Raw genomic sequence first — 14,531 nt, 5'->3', positions numbered from 1 at the left:
AAAACAACCGAAAATGAAAAGTGGATCCAGTATTTAAAAACGGAGGGGGTATTTTTAACAGTATAATTTCGTATTAAGGTACCAGACTTCTGTTCCAAAAAAAAAAAAAGAAAAAAAGGTAATAGGAATTAGCAGCAGTAGTCTTGGTTGGAACCTGAGCATAAAGCCTAAAACCCATTACCTATCATAACAAGGTTTTCCATAGTCAAAATTGAGAGAGAGAGAGAGAGAGAGAGAGAGAGAGATGGGGAAAAGCGAGATGGAGCGGCTGAACCAAACTCTAACAGTGCATCTGACCAACATCCATGAAACCCTGCAACTTATGGATCAAACTCCCGCTTCTTCCCTTCAAAAAGTTACCTGGGATGAAGTCGTTAAGATTGGTGAACAGCTCTCCAAAAACGCTACTACTGGTATTCTTTCTTGTTTCCATTCTCTCCATTTCTTCAATATCTTTTATGTTTGTATGATTTTAGTGTTGTTGTGTTTGATGGGTCTTCTTGTATTTCCATTATTATTATTATTATTATTATTATTATTATTATTATTATTATTATTATTATTATTATTATTATTATTATTATTATTATTATTATTATTATTATTATGTCCATTGTTTATTTTTGCTTGGTACCATCTATTTCAATTGCTGCCTAATCAAAGATTATAGTTGTACTTTGATTACTGTTTGGCTATTTTCTATAAGTCATAGCAATCTTATGAACTTATGTATTGTGGGTTGTCTATTGATGGTATTTTGAGATTCATATTAATGTTCAAGCAAGTGACGGTGGATACCAAAGAGACAAACACCATCGATAATTCGATATTTATATTAAATTTCTTATCTTTCGATTAGTCTTCGTCATGGTTTGCTTGGGAAGGTGAAAAATATTTGTAAAAACTCGTTGAAGATGAGGGTAAACGAAGTTTGTTTGGAAGGTGAAATATGTTTCTAGATGCTTAGTGATTAAAGATTGAGGGTAAAAGACATTAAAGCCTATGGTGAAGGGTAGAGGATATCATTGATAATGTCAAGCAATGCATTTGGCGCCTTGGCGGTATATATGTAGTTTTCCCTACTTGATTGCAAAAGCAAAGATGATCTAGGTACCTCAAAGTTTTGAAATGATCATGGAAAGGGTTTAAATTCTTAACTCAAGCACATTCAGTTCACTCACTTATAAGGCCATTCCTTGCAAGTGAGGGACCTTTCTTTTGCATAAGGGAGAATAGACCTTGAATATGTGTCAAGGAAGAGCACAATAGCTTAATATGGATTTTGAGCCTATGAGCTTATGGGGGCATTAGGGAGACAATATTAACTTGGCAGCTACGATATTATCCCATCTCATCACACCCTTGCTAGCAACATAGGTCATGCATTTTTTTATATTGCTATCTGCTTAGATTACATTGTTTGGAATTGGCATGCATCTAGCATGGCCATCTCATCTAGCTCGTCTTCGGCACGGGCAAGGTCCCCCCCCCCCCCCCCCCCCCCGAGGGTGTGATTTAACACTAATTTTGAAAATTTTGTGTCAGAGTTGATGGTTATAATCCCAAGTTATGTCGTTTTAAACTTCCATATGATGTTTGTTATGACGTTTAGTTGCAAGTTTGCTAGTACAGATATTCATGTAAAGATTGCTGGTATTGTAGAGAAGACTATTTTGAGATATTTGTCTAAGGCTTCTGATTCTTATTAGGAGCAAGGTGAGGTTTGTAGGGCCTTCTTATTTTTTATGTGAGTAATATCACATTCTTCTATTTAAGAACCCTGTCATGTACCTTGGTTTAGGATATCACATAAATTGTCGACAAGCAGATTGCACAGCTGATAAAATCATATGAACTGCTTCTTTACCTGATGTCTCTTAAAATTTTTTTTATTTTTTTTTTATTTTTGTATTGATGTTACTGAATATTTGTTATTATTTTGCAGCTGGAATGCTTTGCACAGGAGAAAAAACAAAAGTAGCAGCACTAGAGGAAAACATGGAGGCATATTTCAATGTGTTGCAGGGTCTTCTTTTGCTTGCCTATGGAAGCACAGTGGGTGCAGGACCAACTCTATCATCTAATATCCACGCATCAATAAAACAAGTTGTCGATTGCAGTTTCTTGCTATGGAGAGAATGTGTTGCTAGCTATGGTACTTTTCTTTTCTCCCCTTCTTTTCCATGTATATATTCTTATTCACTGTCGTGCATTTCTAATTATGGCTCCAATTGGAGATATAAGCTATTATATTCTTTATGTATCCTACAGTTGACCATATATGTTTATCATTGGCATAATAGATTATAGAATGAGGCCATGGGAGTACATGTAGGTGAGGTTATAGCCAATTATATGTCTTAATCATGTCTAATCATGTTCAGGCATTCCTTATTAAGCAATTCTTGCATTAGTATAGAGAGATTGATGTAGGTTTACTATGGCATATGGGGTAACTTATATGGATAACCTTTTGGGAAAGCATGCCTTTTGATAGGATATGGGTGATTTTGAACGGTGTGTGAATTGACTTGGAAAGTCTTGTTTATACACTAGTCTTAAATATGAATTACCAGTATGATGTGAGGGTGATTATGCTAAGGATTTTTTTTTTTTTTTATTAATTTATTTTACATAGTACACTGGAGTAGTAAAATATTATAGAGCCTCTTTAGGTTTCCACTATTGAGTTGCAAAACTTTGATGAATATGTTTTTGGATTAGAGGCTCTCAGACACAATATAGTAGTGCAGCATTCTGTAAAACTACATTGACAGTGTCAAACATGTCTAGGAATTGATTATAGTATTGGCAGGGTTAAAAGACAAGGCTAGGGAATTTACCTCTTCATTACACCTCTTAGACAGTTGATATCTTCTATCAGAGATCATATGCAAATCTGATGAATCATTGAGATTTTTCTTAGGAACCTCACTCCTATGTCTATTCATGCAAACTGGTTAAAGGATTTGGGACCAAATTCTTAACTTTCTGTTTCAATATACTTCCTCCATTTTACCAACAGAAACCAAGGAAAGTTAAAATGGGGACCATGCATGTGTCTACTTTTTGCATTATAGAGGAGAGAGATAGAGAGTAAGGGATTTATATAATATAATTGGGCTCCACAAAGTGGCTTGTAGTTGATAAAAAATGAATACAAGGTTACTTTATAAGGATTAAAGTAAAGTGGGTAGAATTTTGAGAAACGGATGAAGACGGAAAGTGAGTAGAACTTAGGAAAATGGAGGGAGTATAAAAGATTCTACTGGTGACTGAATGATATGTGAAAATATATGCAAGTTTATTCAATTCTAATTTGGTATAATAGCGACAGAACTATTCTAAGTTCACATCTTTCTGACTTTCTGCATTACCCTCGCCGTTTCTTCAATTCTAAAGTTATCATGTCCTGTGCTGTTGAAAGAGAATATGCTACTCAATTTTTCATCTATTTAAATTGGTCCATATCTATTACATTGTTTAACACAAAAGAACTTGTAAATGCCGTGGAAAAATCTCCCTGTAAGAATACTTTTCCTCAAGGAATGATCAATGTAATTGCAGCTTTTGTGTTCCTGACAATTTTCATGATTTGCAAAAAGAACCAGTGAATATTATGGCTAACAACCCCTCTGCATTTGTCAAGTTTGCTTAGCAACGACTCTATAGTCTAGATCTTGTGCTGCTTATATTAGGGGGAAAAAAAAGGCTACTCAATTAGCCCTCTTTTTTACCTGACACTTGATTGGTTAAATTAATCAAATTCTTGAACTGCTTCCCGCATGAATTGCAAATAAATGCTATGGCTAACTTCCTTCTCTACAAATACTCCTTCGGCCTTCCCCCTCTCTTTCATTTGACAGAGTGCCCATTTTTGCAACTCTTTTCTACTAGTTCATTGTGAAACTATCCCAGAAGCTATTGTATATATTGAATGTCCAATCAAGCAAGTTTTAGGTGAGACATTTCATGGACTTGGTATTTAAGTCTCTGTATTTTTGCAGCTTCTGTTATCCTTTAGATCCAACTGCCAATTTGTTTGAGTTATTGGCAATGTTGGGTTATTTAAGGTTAGATTTATGATACCAACTAGATCCTGTGGATATTTTTTAATATAATTAATTATTCATGGCCATCAGGACCTCGTAGTAGTGAGAAGAAGTGCACTGTTCCTCAATTAGCTGGCGCCGTCTGGGAAGCATGTTCCGCTCTCAAGAAAACTCCTGCGACAAATATAGTTGCAATAGGGCGCGCAATGACACAGGTTGCTGTTTCCATGAAGGACGTGTTACGTGAAATGAATGAGCTTGAACTATGTTCATCTGATCCAACCAGTGAAGCAGAGAGCCAAACGTCTGATGTTGATGATGATGATGAGTTCGGTAAAGACCTGTCACCTGAAGAGATGAAAGTGGCTCAATTAGCAATTGGAGTTGTGTCAGAAGCAGTTATTGTCATCAAAGAACTTATACGATGCATTACTGGTTTGCTTAAGAAGGAATCTCTTAAAGACGAGAATGACGGGGTTGAGTCTCTGGAAAAGCTATTGAAGCTTTGTCGTAGCATTGGGGTTCAGGTGGATGAGCTTGGAGCTTGTCTATACCCACCACAAGAATTCTCAGCTGTAGCTAAATCATGCAAAGAATTATCTGATTTGATAGATGAAGTGGGTAAAGAATTGGACTGTTTAAATGGCTCTACAGAAGCTTTCTCCGAGAGATGCAACGCATTGAAGAGTGCCTTGGTTAATTTGGAAGCAGAAATTTCTGATTCTCTTGCTGCTAATGCAGTTCTGCAAAATTCCAATGGATTGGATGTTGTAGAACAAATGCAGAATCTTGCTGTATAAGATAAGAGACTGATTATGAACATACTGGTACAAATTTGTGCAACTGATTGTGTGGGATTTGAATGTCAGTATAAAATGAAAATTTTCACCCAAAAATGTCTAATAGCATAATCCATGATTTCCATTTCATAGCTAAGTACAATCATGTTACATGAAGTATATAAACTATACAAAATTAATGACAAACTTTTGGCAAAAGCCACTAATAACAACTAGCGCCCTATGGCCTTCACTGCCCAGGCACCACCAAGGTAAAGCCCTAAAAGTGGCCCTGCTAGAAGCATTTGGGTCAATGGATCAGTTGATGGTGTCAGCACCGCAGCAGCAACAACAGCACCTACCACAACATATCTCCAAATTGACAGCATTTGATCTCCAGAGACTAACCCCGTTTGTCCCAGCAAAAGTTGTATGACCGGAACCTGTAAGTACCAATAGAAAGTTCATAAATACATGCTCTGTCCATACAAGCAAAGAAATGTTTTGCATCCACAAAACACCATGATTAAACTAATTGCCATCACCACAATATCCTACTCAGAAACTTGCTCGCCTCAAGGTTCAGCAAAGTCCACATGTATACAGACCGTGCCTTGGCTCACGAACCTAAAACAATTTCCAAAAGTCCTCACTGCATAGACCGTCTCCAAGAGGCTCACCTAAGTAATTAAGAAACCCACTCTAGCTTTCACATCTACTAAATTACCAACCTCTCTAAGAGCATCCAAGTCAAGTTAATTAATCCTAGGCTTCATTTAGAAAGCTAATCTATTTTCCTGAACTCAACTTAGATTTTTTCTATGACCACCTTAGAACCATCAAGATTAGCGTCTAAATTAAGAGTATTATTATTTATGTATTGTTAAAGGGACACATGGATCACCTTTCTCCTCAATCCCCACCTTAAGAAATCTAAATGCTCCCATTAACACCCTCTCAGTAATTATCCTACCAGAAACTGTAACGAAAACCTAACAGAAGTTCCATGAAGAAGAAAACTACTTGCTAGGAAGCATCAATTGGTATCACAGACGAGTACGCATGAGGAAAACAAATTCTAACCCAAATCACTACCACCTCATAAACCCCTTCCTAGTGATAGGAAGTTGAGAAAACTTACCACTGGTGTAAGTTTGTAACACTCATAAGCCTTATACCTGTTCATATTTTAAACAGCCTACCTTACCTCATCCTAAGTTGCTCTCACCAATCACTTTTCCGTTGCTTAATCATTTGGCAACAAACTTAGGAGCTAAGCATTATGCCTATAGCTTGCATGAATCATGTTTTTGGGCTGGAACATGATTCAGTGAAAGTACAAAATCAACCCATTCCTATCATTTCCTAAGCTGGTTCGCCCATATTAGCACGGTATCAATTATTTTCTCTATAATTTACTGGTGGATCTACATTGAGTATACACAAGTCCCACATCCCCACCATGAATCACTTTCATTACATTTAGACTGCCAGCAATTGAGATAAATGCACATAATCTTTTTCCAAAATTTTAAACAGAACACAGTATTTTAAGAAAACAGTGGCATTCCACATACCACCAGGTATCTCTACCTTCAAGCCTACCTAAGAACATAACCAAGCCACTTTTGAAGATTGTCTGCCACAGCTTCTTTAAATGTCTCTTCTTAGCACCCTACTTTCTTATCTACGTGAAATTCACTTTAAGACGAAAGATATGAGTCACATTTAACACCCTAAAGTAGCTAAACATGAAAAAGAAAACTGAAACTAGAAATTCAGAAATCGTTATAAGACTTATAACACGCTATTCATAGACAGTTTTTAAACGGCCCCATTGTATTAGAATCAAATCAGAACCATTTATTTTTTTTGGCTAATATGAACCGTTGATAAATTGATTTATGATTTCTCTCGTTCTATCCACTATCATTCGGTTTTCAATTTTTTACAGATTAGTTTTTTTTTCCTTTCCTTCTAATGTCGTTTAATTTGCTTTCATTCTTCTTAATTGTGTTGCTTCAATCCAACCCTCATCCCCATTAATTAATTTATATAAGTAAATTTTTCAAAAAGTGAAGGGACAACAATATTCTATTTTGATAGAAAAAGTAACATATGACGAGCATGTGGAAGGCAAAGCAGATTAATGTCCAGGCAATCAAAACCTCAAAGGCTCATGTTACAGAGTTTCTACACTAATTTAAACAATTGCATCAAACATACAAATTTATGAGTTTAAAAGGGAAAAAATCACCATCGACAATTTATCATGTCGCGAAAACCCGAAAACAGTGATACAAATTAAACAATTTTACTGCACAAAAGTTTTAACAAAAAGAGAGAATTAACACTAGTTGAAGAAGAAGATGACATACACATATATACTTTTACCAAAATAGCAAGAAAATTACTCTCTAGTTTATTTAAACCGAATTATAATGGGATACGAGTATAACATAGGGATTTGTTTTGTCAACAACTTTCAAAAATAAAACTAATAGTCAATTTCATCAACGGTTCACATTAATCTAAAGAAATAAGCGGTTGTGATTTAATGTAATACAATGACCACAATTTTATTGTGGCCATTCAAAAGTGCTATTCATATTATATTATCTTATTAAGTCATGCATAGTCACAGTAATAAGCTTACATAAAACTGACATATATAGTTATTATTATGAATCTTGAAGTGTGTGACAATATTTTCAAACACAAGACTCATGAAATGGTAGACTTTTAGTCAATATCCTAACTTTTGGATAAGCATGTACAGAGTAACAACTAAACTAAGTAAAAAGACAATTACGCTGCATTTTGCATATAAACCAAAATGATTCAGGTGCTGCTTTTGGATCTTAGGTCTAAAAAATTAGTATATGTATTTGCTAATTGCGCTTATGGATTCAGATGTTTACCGGAAACTGTTATGCCTCTTGTAGTGATGATTTTCATTATTGTTTATATTTCGTCCCAACGAAAGAATATTATTTACACCAATGTCAACAGACAACTATTAACTCCTCATGTAGTCCAGAGGACAAAGAGCCAGTACATCAACAAGTCTTTCAAACATTTTTTAAATGAAAAATTTGTTAATTACTACCTCAAAAAAGGGGCCTTTGTGAATTACTACCCACAAAAAAAAAGTTGTTAATTACTACCCTAAAACTAATTAATTCTATAGATTGCTACCCTTTTCCGTAATCAGCCCTTAATTAGGTGATTTAATCTATTAATGATATTATTATCCGCCTAATTTGTAATTAGTTACTTTTAAGGCATGATTAATTAATTAAACCCTAGAACCACCTCCACACCACCATTGCACCACCTCCGGCCACCCTCCACCCACCACCGAGCCTACCTCCTCTAACTCTCCACCATGACAACACCCCATTCTCGGTCCCCACCCTAAAATCACCATCTGCCCACCCTAAAACCACCTCCCTTTCAAAATACCCCCCTCCCCACCCGCGGCAGCCCTGACCCCCTACCCCTAGCCGGAAAACCTTGCTCGACCATCCCCAATCTGCCTTTATCCCTTTTTCCCCTAATCACCACCCTAGGGTTTCAATTTTAGGGCTTTAGGATTTTAATTTAGGAACTTTAGGGTGGTGATTAAGAGGGGGAAAGGGGTGGAGGAGGCTTAGGGAGGGCCTAATAGGGTTCTCTGGCAAAGGGGACGGGGTTAGGGTCGCCGGCGGGTGGGGAGGAGGGATATTTCGAGGGTGGGAAGGATTGTTGGGGGTTTAGAGGCGGTGCAATGGGTGGTTTAGAGGTGAGGTGGATGCCGGGGCGGGGGTAGGCTGCCGGAGATGGTAGAGATGGGGTAAGGGGGCTGCCGGAGATGGTTGGGATGGGGTAAGGGGGCTGTCGGAGGTGGTGCAGTGGTGGTTTATAGGTGGTATTAGGGTTTATTTAATTAATCATGCTTTAAATGCAAATAATTAGAAATTAGTCGGATAATGATGTCATTAAGAGATTAAATCACCTAATTAGGGAAAGGGTAGCAATCTAAAGAATTAACCAGTTTTAGGGTAGTAATTAACAACTTTTTTTTTTTGTGGGTAGTAATTTACAAAATCCCCTTTTTTAAGGTAGTAATTAACAAATTTTCCTTTTTAAATATATCACAAGCCTTGTAAAAATTAAGAAGTCATTCCAGTCAACTCCATCCAATGGTATTAAGAAGTTAGTAAAATTGTACAGATAAACTCCAAGAAACATTACCTGGAAAGACAAGCCAGTGCTGAACATCAGGATAAGAACAAATTCGAAATATTGATCAATCGACCAAAGTGATTCAACAGCTCCTTCCGCATAATTTACAAAGAAGTTCAATGCTGCCGGAGTGAGAACAAGATAGGAGAAGGTAATACCAGCATAGAAAAGCACAGAGGATCCTAAAACAATAGGGCCCAGGAATCTTCTTTCTGCCCTAGTAAGACCAGGTAGCACAAATGCGATAATTTCATAGAGGATCACAGGGCTCCCAAGAAGAAGGCCACAATATCCTGAAACCTGAAGCACACAGTAGATTATGTCAGCAGTCTTGAAAGCTTATGCAATGTTTAGGCTTAAGATAGAACAGTATAGGGAGGCCCAAAATGTTGTTACATAAGCATTTCTCTAACGGTTATACGAGAGAATTTAGAATTTAAATAGAGATTTTACATTGTAAGGGTAACTCTAAGGTCAATCAATAAGGCTAAAAGGTATAACCCCAACTGATTTAGCTACCCCAGATTCGAAAAACCGACAATTCTTAGTCATCCATCAAACAGAAATCTAGACAGAAGAATTGAGTGATTATTTTTTTTCCGGAGTAACCTGCTCAGGAAGGATTTATAGACAAGAACACGTCATCTATGACAAGTCTATAACTCCTTACCCAATCTTGTCTGTCTGAGTTTGCCCATCACTAGAACTATTACAAAGCTAAATTTTTTGCATCCAAACGAGAAACAACAGTTCCAATCATGTTCTTATGGGTAAAATCAATTGATATTTGATGGTTCTAAATTGAGAGTGCTGCATAGAAGTGCTAATAGCTTTTAATTCATTTCTGATCTTTTCTGATCATGTATACCATCAAATCATCAATTTTCTCTTCTAAATTTCTAATTATATCAGATCGATCCTATGAGGCAACATTTGGAAACCTCCATCCAGAATCCAGATATATGCTTTTGTTTTTACTTTTTAGAGACTTTTAACTTATAGATCTAATGGTCAAAGATATTCTGTCAATTAGATAGCCTTCTCCCTTAATATAAGCAGCAGATAATTTTTCATGGTAGCAAGTTTTCTAACCTTTAATGTAGTGAAGAAGAACTCGCCCGGAGCTAGTTGCAGGAAACGAACACCTTGCTCTTTAACTGGGTTTTCAAGGATCATAACTAGATCTTTAGAGAAAGCAAAGCAGCCCAAAATAGCAGCCCCAACAGCCAAAACTGACACAAATATTCTTTGTCGTAGCTCCTCAAGGTGATCCCATATACTCATCTCCTTATCATCAGGTAGGTCATCTTTACTAGGGTAAAGAAACTCATAGATAGAGCTCTGTCCACCTTCTTGGCCAACATTCTGAAGTTCATCTGCCATGATACAAATCTACATTAGCTTTTATCAAAAACGAAAAATTGTATCACCTTTCAAAGGACAACATAGAATCCACTAGGAAACAATTAATCTTTGAAATGCTCAGCTGAGCAAATTTAGAAGGAGAATATGTGGCACATCATCAACAATATGGTGACTTCACCTAATCATAAATAGTGAAAATTAGATGAAGCATATGCAGCACATCATCAACAATGGGCTAGTCCATTTTATGGATACCTTTCACGAGATCATTAGAAATGAGAAGTACAGGAAGACAATCCCATTATCATCCCCTTTCCCTTGAAATAGAGTTAAATTAAACTAAAGTAAAACTGAAGCTGGCTACACTCATTATCATCCCTTATCCTTTCAGAGCAATGAAAAACTACACAATAGATTAGATAGTTATTGTAGCATAACTCAATGTAATTTTTTGTTATATGTTAAAACAAGTAAACAACACTACTAAGATGCTTTTATGCAGAAATCTCTCTATTCTGTTAGGCTTCATTATAAAAAAAGACAACTTTTAAGTTTTATTGCAGAAGCCAAGTGCTTTGTAAGAGTCCCATGATAGACTTTATTAACATGTTGAATAACCTTAGCAGTGACATTCCAGAATACTGCCTATGATGTTAACAAAACAATCAAACATTCCTCATAGTGAGCAGCTACTCATACACTAATATAAGATCCACAACTATTTCCTAGTGTTCAACAAAATAATAGTTGTGCTCTATAATTTAAACCAAGATAAGCAAAAATAAGAAATAGGAAATCTTCATACAGTTCACCATAAATGCATAAGAAAGAAGAAGTTATTTCCAAAAGCCCCCTACTATCATTTTTCCTCACTCTTACCTATCAACCATGCAATGAAATTCCTCGATGAAAAGCATAGATGCTTGAGAAAAACACCCAAAACTACTCACTGGGTTGGCAGGTTCAAACTCTGTCACCAGATTCTCTTACAGCACAACCTTGGGTTAAGTCATACTTCAATACATGAATCAACAGTGGAAGCAGAAAATCCTTCTCTCCTATTCCAATATTTCTGTTTAAGACATCAATAATTTAATGCAAATACCCATTTTGCTATTTCATTGCAGTAGCCATCTACTTCGCCTAGAGCCCTTGACATTATTTATACTATAGCATAAGTTAAGTGGGGATAAGCCACAAGTAGTTCGAATTTTCGCAATTTGCCTAAACTTTTGATTGAGTTGCATCTTTCATTCACATCATAATAATAATAGAACTATTATCCATTCTGCTATTTCATTGCAATAGCCATCTAGTTCACCTAGAGCCTTTTATACTATAGCACTAGTCCTCTGAGGATAAGCCACAAGAAGTTAGAATTATCACAATATGCTTAAAATTTTGATTGAGTTGCATCTTTCATTCATATATCATAGTAATAATAGTAGTAATTTCCTATAGCCCATTAAGGTTTATTAAAAAAAAAAATTCAGATAATCCTTGACCAGGGCACCAGGCAATCAATAAATAACAACAAGAACAATAAATTAAAAGAAGCAATTTCACATATAATATGGAATATTATGCAAATAATCAATAAAAAAAAAATCAATTAGAAAATAGAATATATAAATTTGAAATATGCAGAAAACCAAAGGAAATAAGCAAAATACATACTGGGTTTATCATCAAGAGTTGAGGTAAGACCAAGACTACTAGAACCTTGATCATTTTCCTTCAAATCATCAACAGCAAAACAAACAGTTTTACCCCATTTTCTGGGAAATCTTGTAGCAGATAAACTGAAGCTTTGTTTGTGGGTAGTAATTTGCACGAATTCAGGAAAAAATCGATGCTTGGAATTGAGAGGAAGAGAATTTAAGCAGCAGCAGCTGGTGCTGCTACTGGTGGTGTTGAGATGTAATCGAGACATTAGAGCACCGCCAACCATGCTCATCGGAGTCACAAGAATATATGGAGATGATATGTTCAGGACTTGAGGCTAGGACTCTACCAGGAGCTCATTGCCTAATTTCTTACTCCGTATTTCATTTCGCTTTTATTTCTTTCATTCGATAAGGACTAAGGGTCTGTTCTCATTAACGCTAAACTGAAATGAACTGAACTGAAGTGTACTGAATATATTATAAGTGAAGGAAATTAGGAGCTCAATAAAACTAAATTGAACTGAACTTATTAGAGCTGAAGTGAACTGAAAATAAATGTATGAGAATAGGCTCTAAGAATCTTGCTAACGAACGTCCCAAGGGTGTTTGATAAGATAGCTAAAAATAGAAATATTAGATTTTAATTAATACGGAGCATTAATTACACTAATTGAGGCGTAAGTTTGTTATGCATTTTAAAATTAATACCACTTTAGGTGATATTTTAAATGCTTATCTAATATTCGGGGAGGTTTGTTAACAAGATTCTTTGAAATATTATCTAAATGGTGTGTTTGGTATGTGGGAATTAAGGGTGGGATTAAGTTTGAATCTCTATTGAAGAAAGAGTCTTCTTTATTTGATGAGAATGGGAATTTAAAAAAAAAAAAAAAAAAAAAGAGTAATTCCCCCGTTTTTTATTTAGTTGCAACACACCCCTTTGACACGCATTTAAAGGAATATATTAGACTATATAAACGAATTAATTAATTTATGAAATTTCACCACCTATAGGAAGAAACGAATAAGTTGCTATGGTTTAAATTTCATAGATTAATTCATTCGTTTACTTAACCTAATCACCTCCTCGATAAGCGTGATAAAAAGTGTGTTACAAGTATAAAAAACAGAAGAAGTATAAGTTTGAGAATAGAATATTTAAGGGTAAATTCTCACCATTTTATTACCTAGGGTCTAGGGAGAGTAGTTAATAAATAGATGAGAATGAGAATAGGTATAAAATGACATTTTTATCATTAATGAAAAGAGTGAAGAAAAAAAGTGTTAGTCCATATTTTTATAAAGGAAGGTATTGGGTACGGCAAGCCACACTAAACAATTCGTGCGTCAAGTATATATGATATGCAGTATTTGATAGAGGACATCTACAATTTATTGGAGAATATGTGTTATTTGATAGAGGATACATACAGTTTGTTGTAGGATAAATATAGTTTGTTATTGGATATGTAGTATTTGATAGAGCATACGTACAAATTGTTGGAGAATATGTGTTACTTAATTAATAGAGGATACGTAAAGTTTGTTGGAGAATGTATATTATTTGATAGAGGATATGCACAATATGTTAGCTTACTTGTTGCTGATTTCATCCTTTTGTTGGGTGATATGCTTCATTTGCTGGCTGATAGGTTCAATTTGTTAGCTGATATCTATCTTTTGTTGCATGATATGTTTCATTTGTTAGCTAATATTTTTCTTTTGTTGGCTGATATACATAATATTATAGAGGATATCATCAACTTATTATAGATGATATCTTTTATCTTATTATAGATGATATAATCTAGACAATAGAATTTATTTTTATAAAAAATAATTAAAAGGTCAATAATGGCGAAACCACCATTGAATGTCCCGTATTAAGCTCATAGGTACAACATAACATGCTCATTTCTCAACCAAAATACATGCATTTGTTATCAAGACGCTCACAATTCAACATACAATCATATAGGATAATTAATTTCAACAATTATACATCACACAGAAAGCCTCAAATCGATTTTTTGGGCATTTTTCGAAATATTCGAGAATCTCAAGCAATTATCAAGCTAATTCAAGCATAAATCATGGACAAATATAATAAAAAATCAACTAGTTTCTCGTCGTCGACGATACCACCGCCAATAACAACGCCGCCGATAGGAGCGATCATTGGTATCAAGCAAAAATCCGATGGACTGACGAAACATTTGGTCAGGCTAGACTGACGCAATAGTTTGTGTTTTATAAATTGTTAGTTATTTCCTATATATTTCCACACACTATCCAAACAAGGTATTGGCATATTTTTCATGTATTCTCATCAATTAATTCCCAATCCAATTCCCACTTTTTAAATCTCCAAACTCTCATTCCCACATTCCAAACGCATCGAAAGTGGTATTAATTTAGGAGTGTATGACAAAATCACGTAT

The 14,531-nt window shown here is 35.3% G+C and overlaps 2 protein-coding genes across 2 annotated transcripts; one reads left to right on the top strand and one right to left on the bottom strand.

The window, feature by feature from the left end:
* Positions 1–227: 227 nt before the first annotated feature.
* On the top strand, positions 228–4,860 carry LOC145602995 (uncharacterized). Its single transcript, XM_081659131.1, has 3 exons — positions 228–413; positions 1,946–2,155; positions 4,143–4,860. The coding sequence occupies exons 1-3, from the start codon at positions 245–247 to the stop codon at positions 4,850–4,852; spliced, it is 1,089 nt and encodes a 362-aa protein (XP_081515257.1). The 5' UTR covers positions 228–244; the 3' UTR covers positions 4,853–4,860.
* A 92-nt stretch (positions 4,861–4,952) lies between these two features.
* On the bottom strand, positions 4,953–12,471 carry LOC145602996 (sec-independent protein translocase protein TATC, chloroplastic-like). Its single transcript, XM_081659132.1, has 4 exons — positions 12,101–12,471; positions 10,151–10,434; positions 9,068–9,358; positions 4,953–5,274 (listed from the first exon to the last, which is right to left on the bottom strand). Exons 1-4 carry the CDS (start codon positions 12,378–12,380, stop codon positions 5,065–5,067), a joined length of 1,065 nt encoding a protein of 354 aa, XP_081515258.1. The 5' UTR covers positions 12,381–12,471; the 3' UTR covers positions 4,953–5,064.
* Between the last annotated feature and the right edge of the window lie 2,060 nt (positions 12,472–14,531).

This window comes from Chenopodium album, chromosome 21, assembly GCF_948465745.1.
Source record: "Chenopodium album chromosome 21, dcCheAlbu1.1, whole genome shotgun sequence".
In the NCBI taxonomy this organism is placed as follows: domain Eukaryota; kingdom Viridiplantae; phylum Streptophyta; class Magnoliopsida; order Caryophyllales; family Amaranthaceae; genus Chenopodium; species Chenopodium album.
The sequence above is the reverse complement of the archived record's forward strand: the minus strand, read 5'-3'. Positions and strand labels throughout refer to the sequence as shown.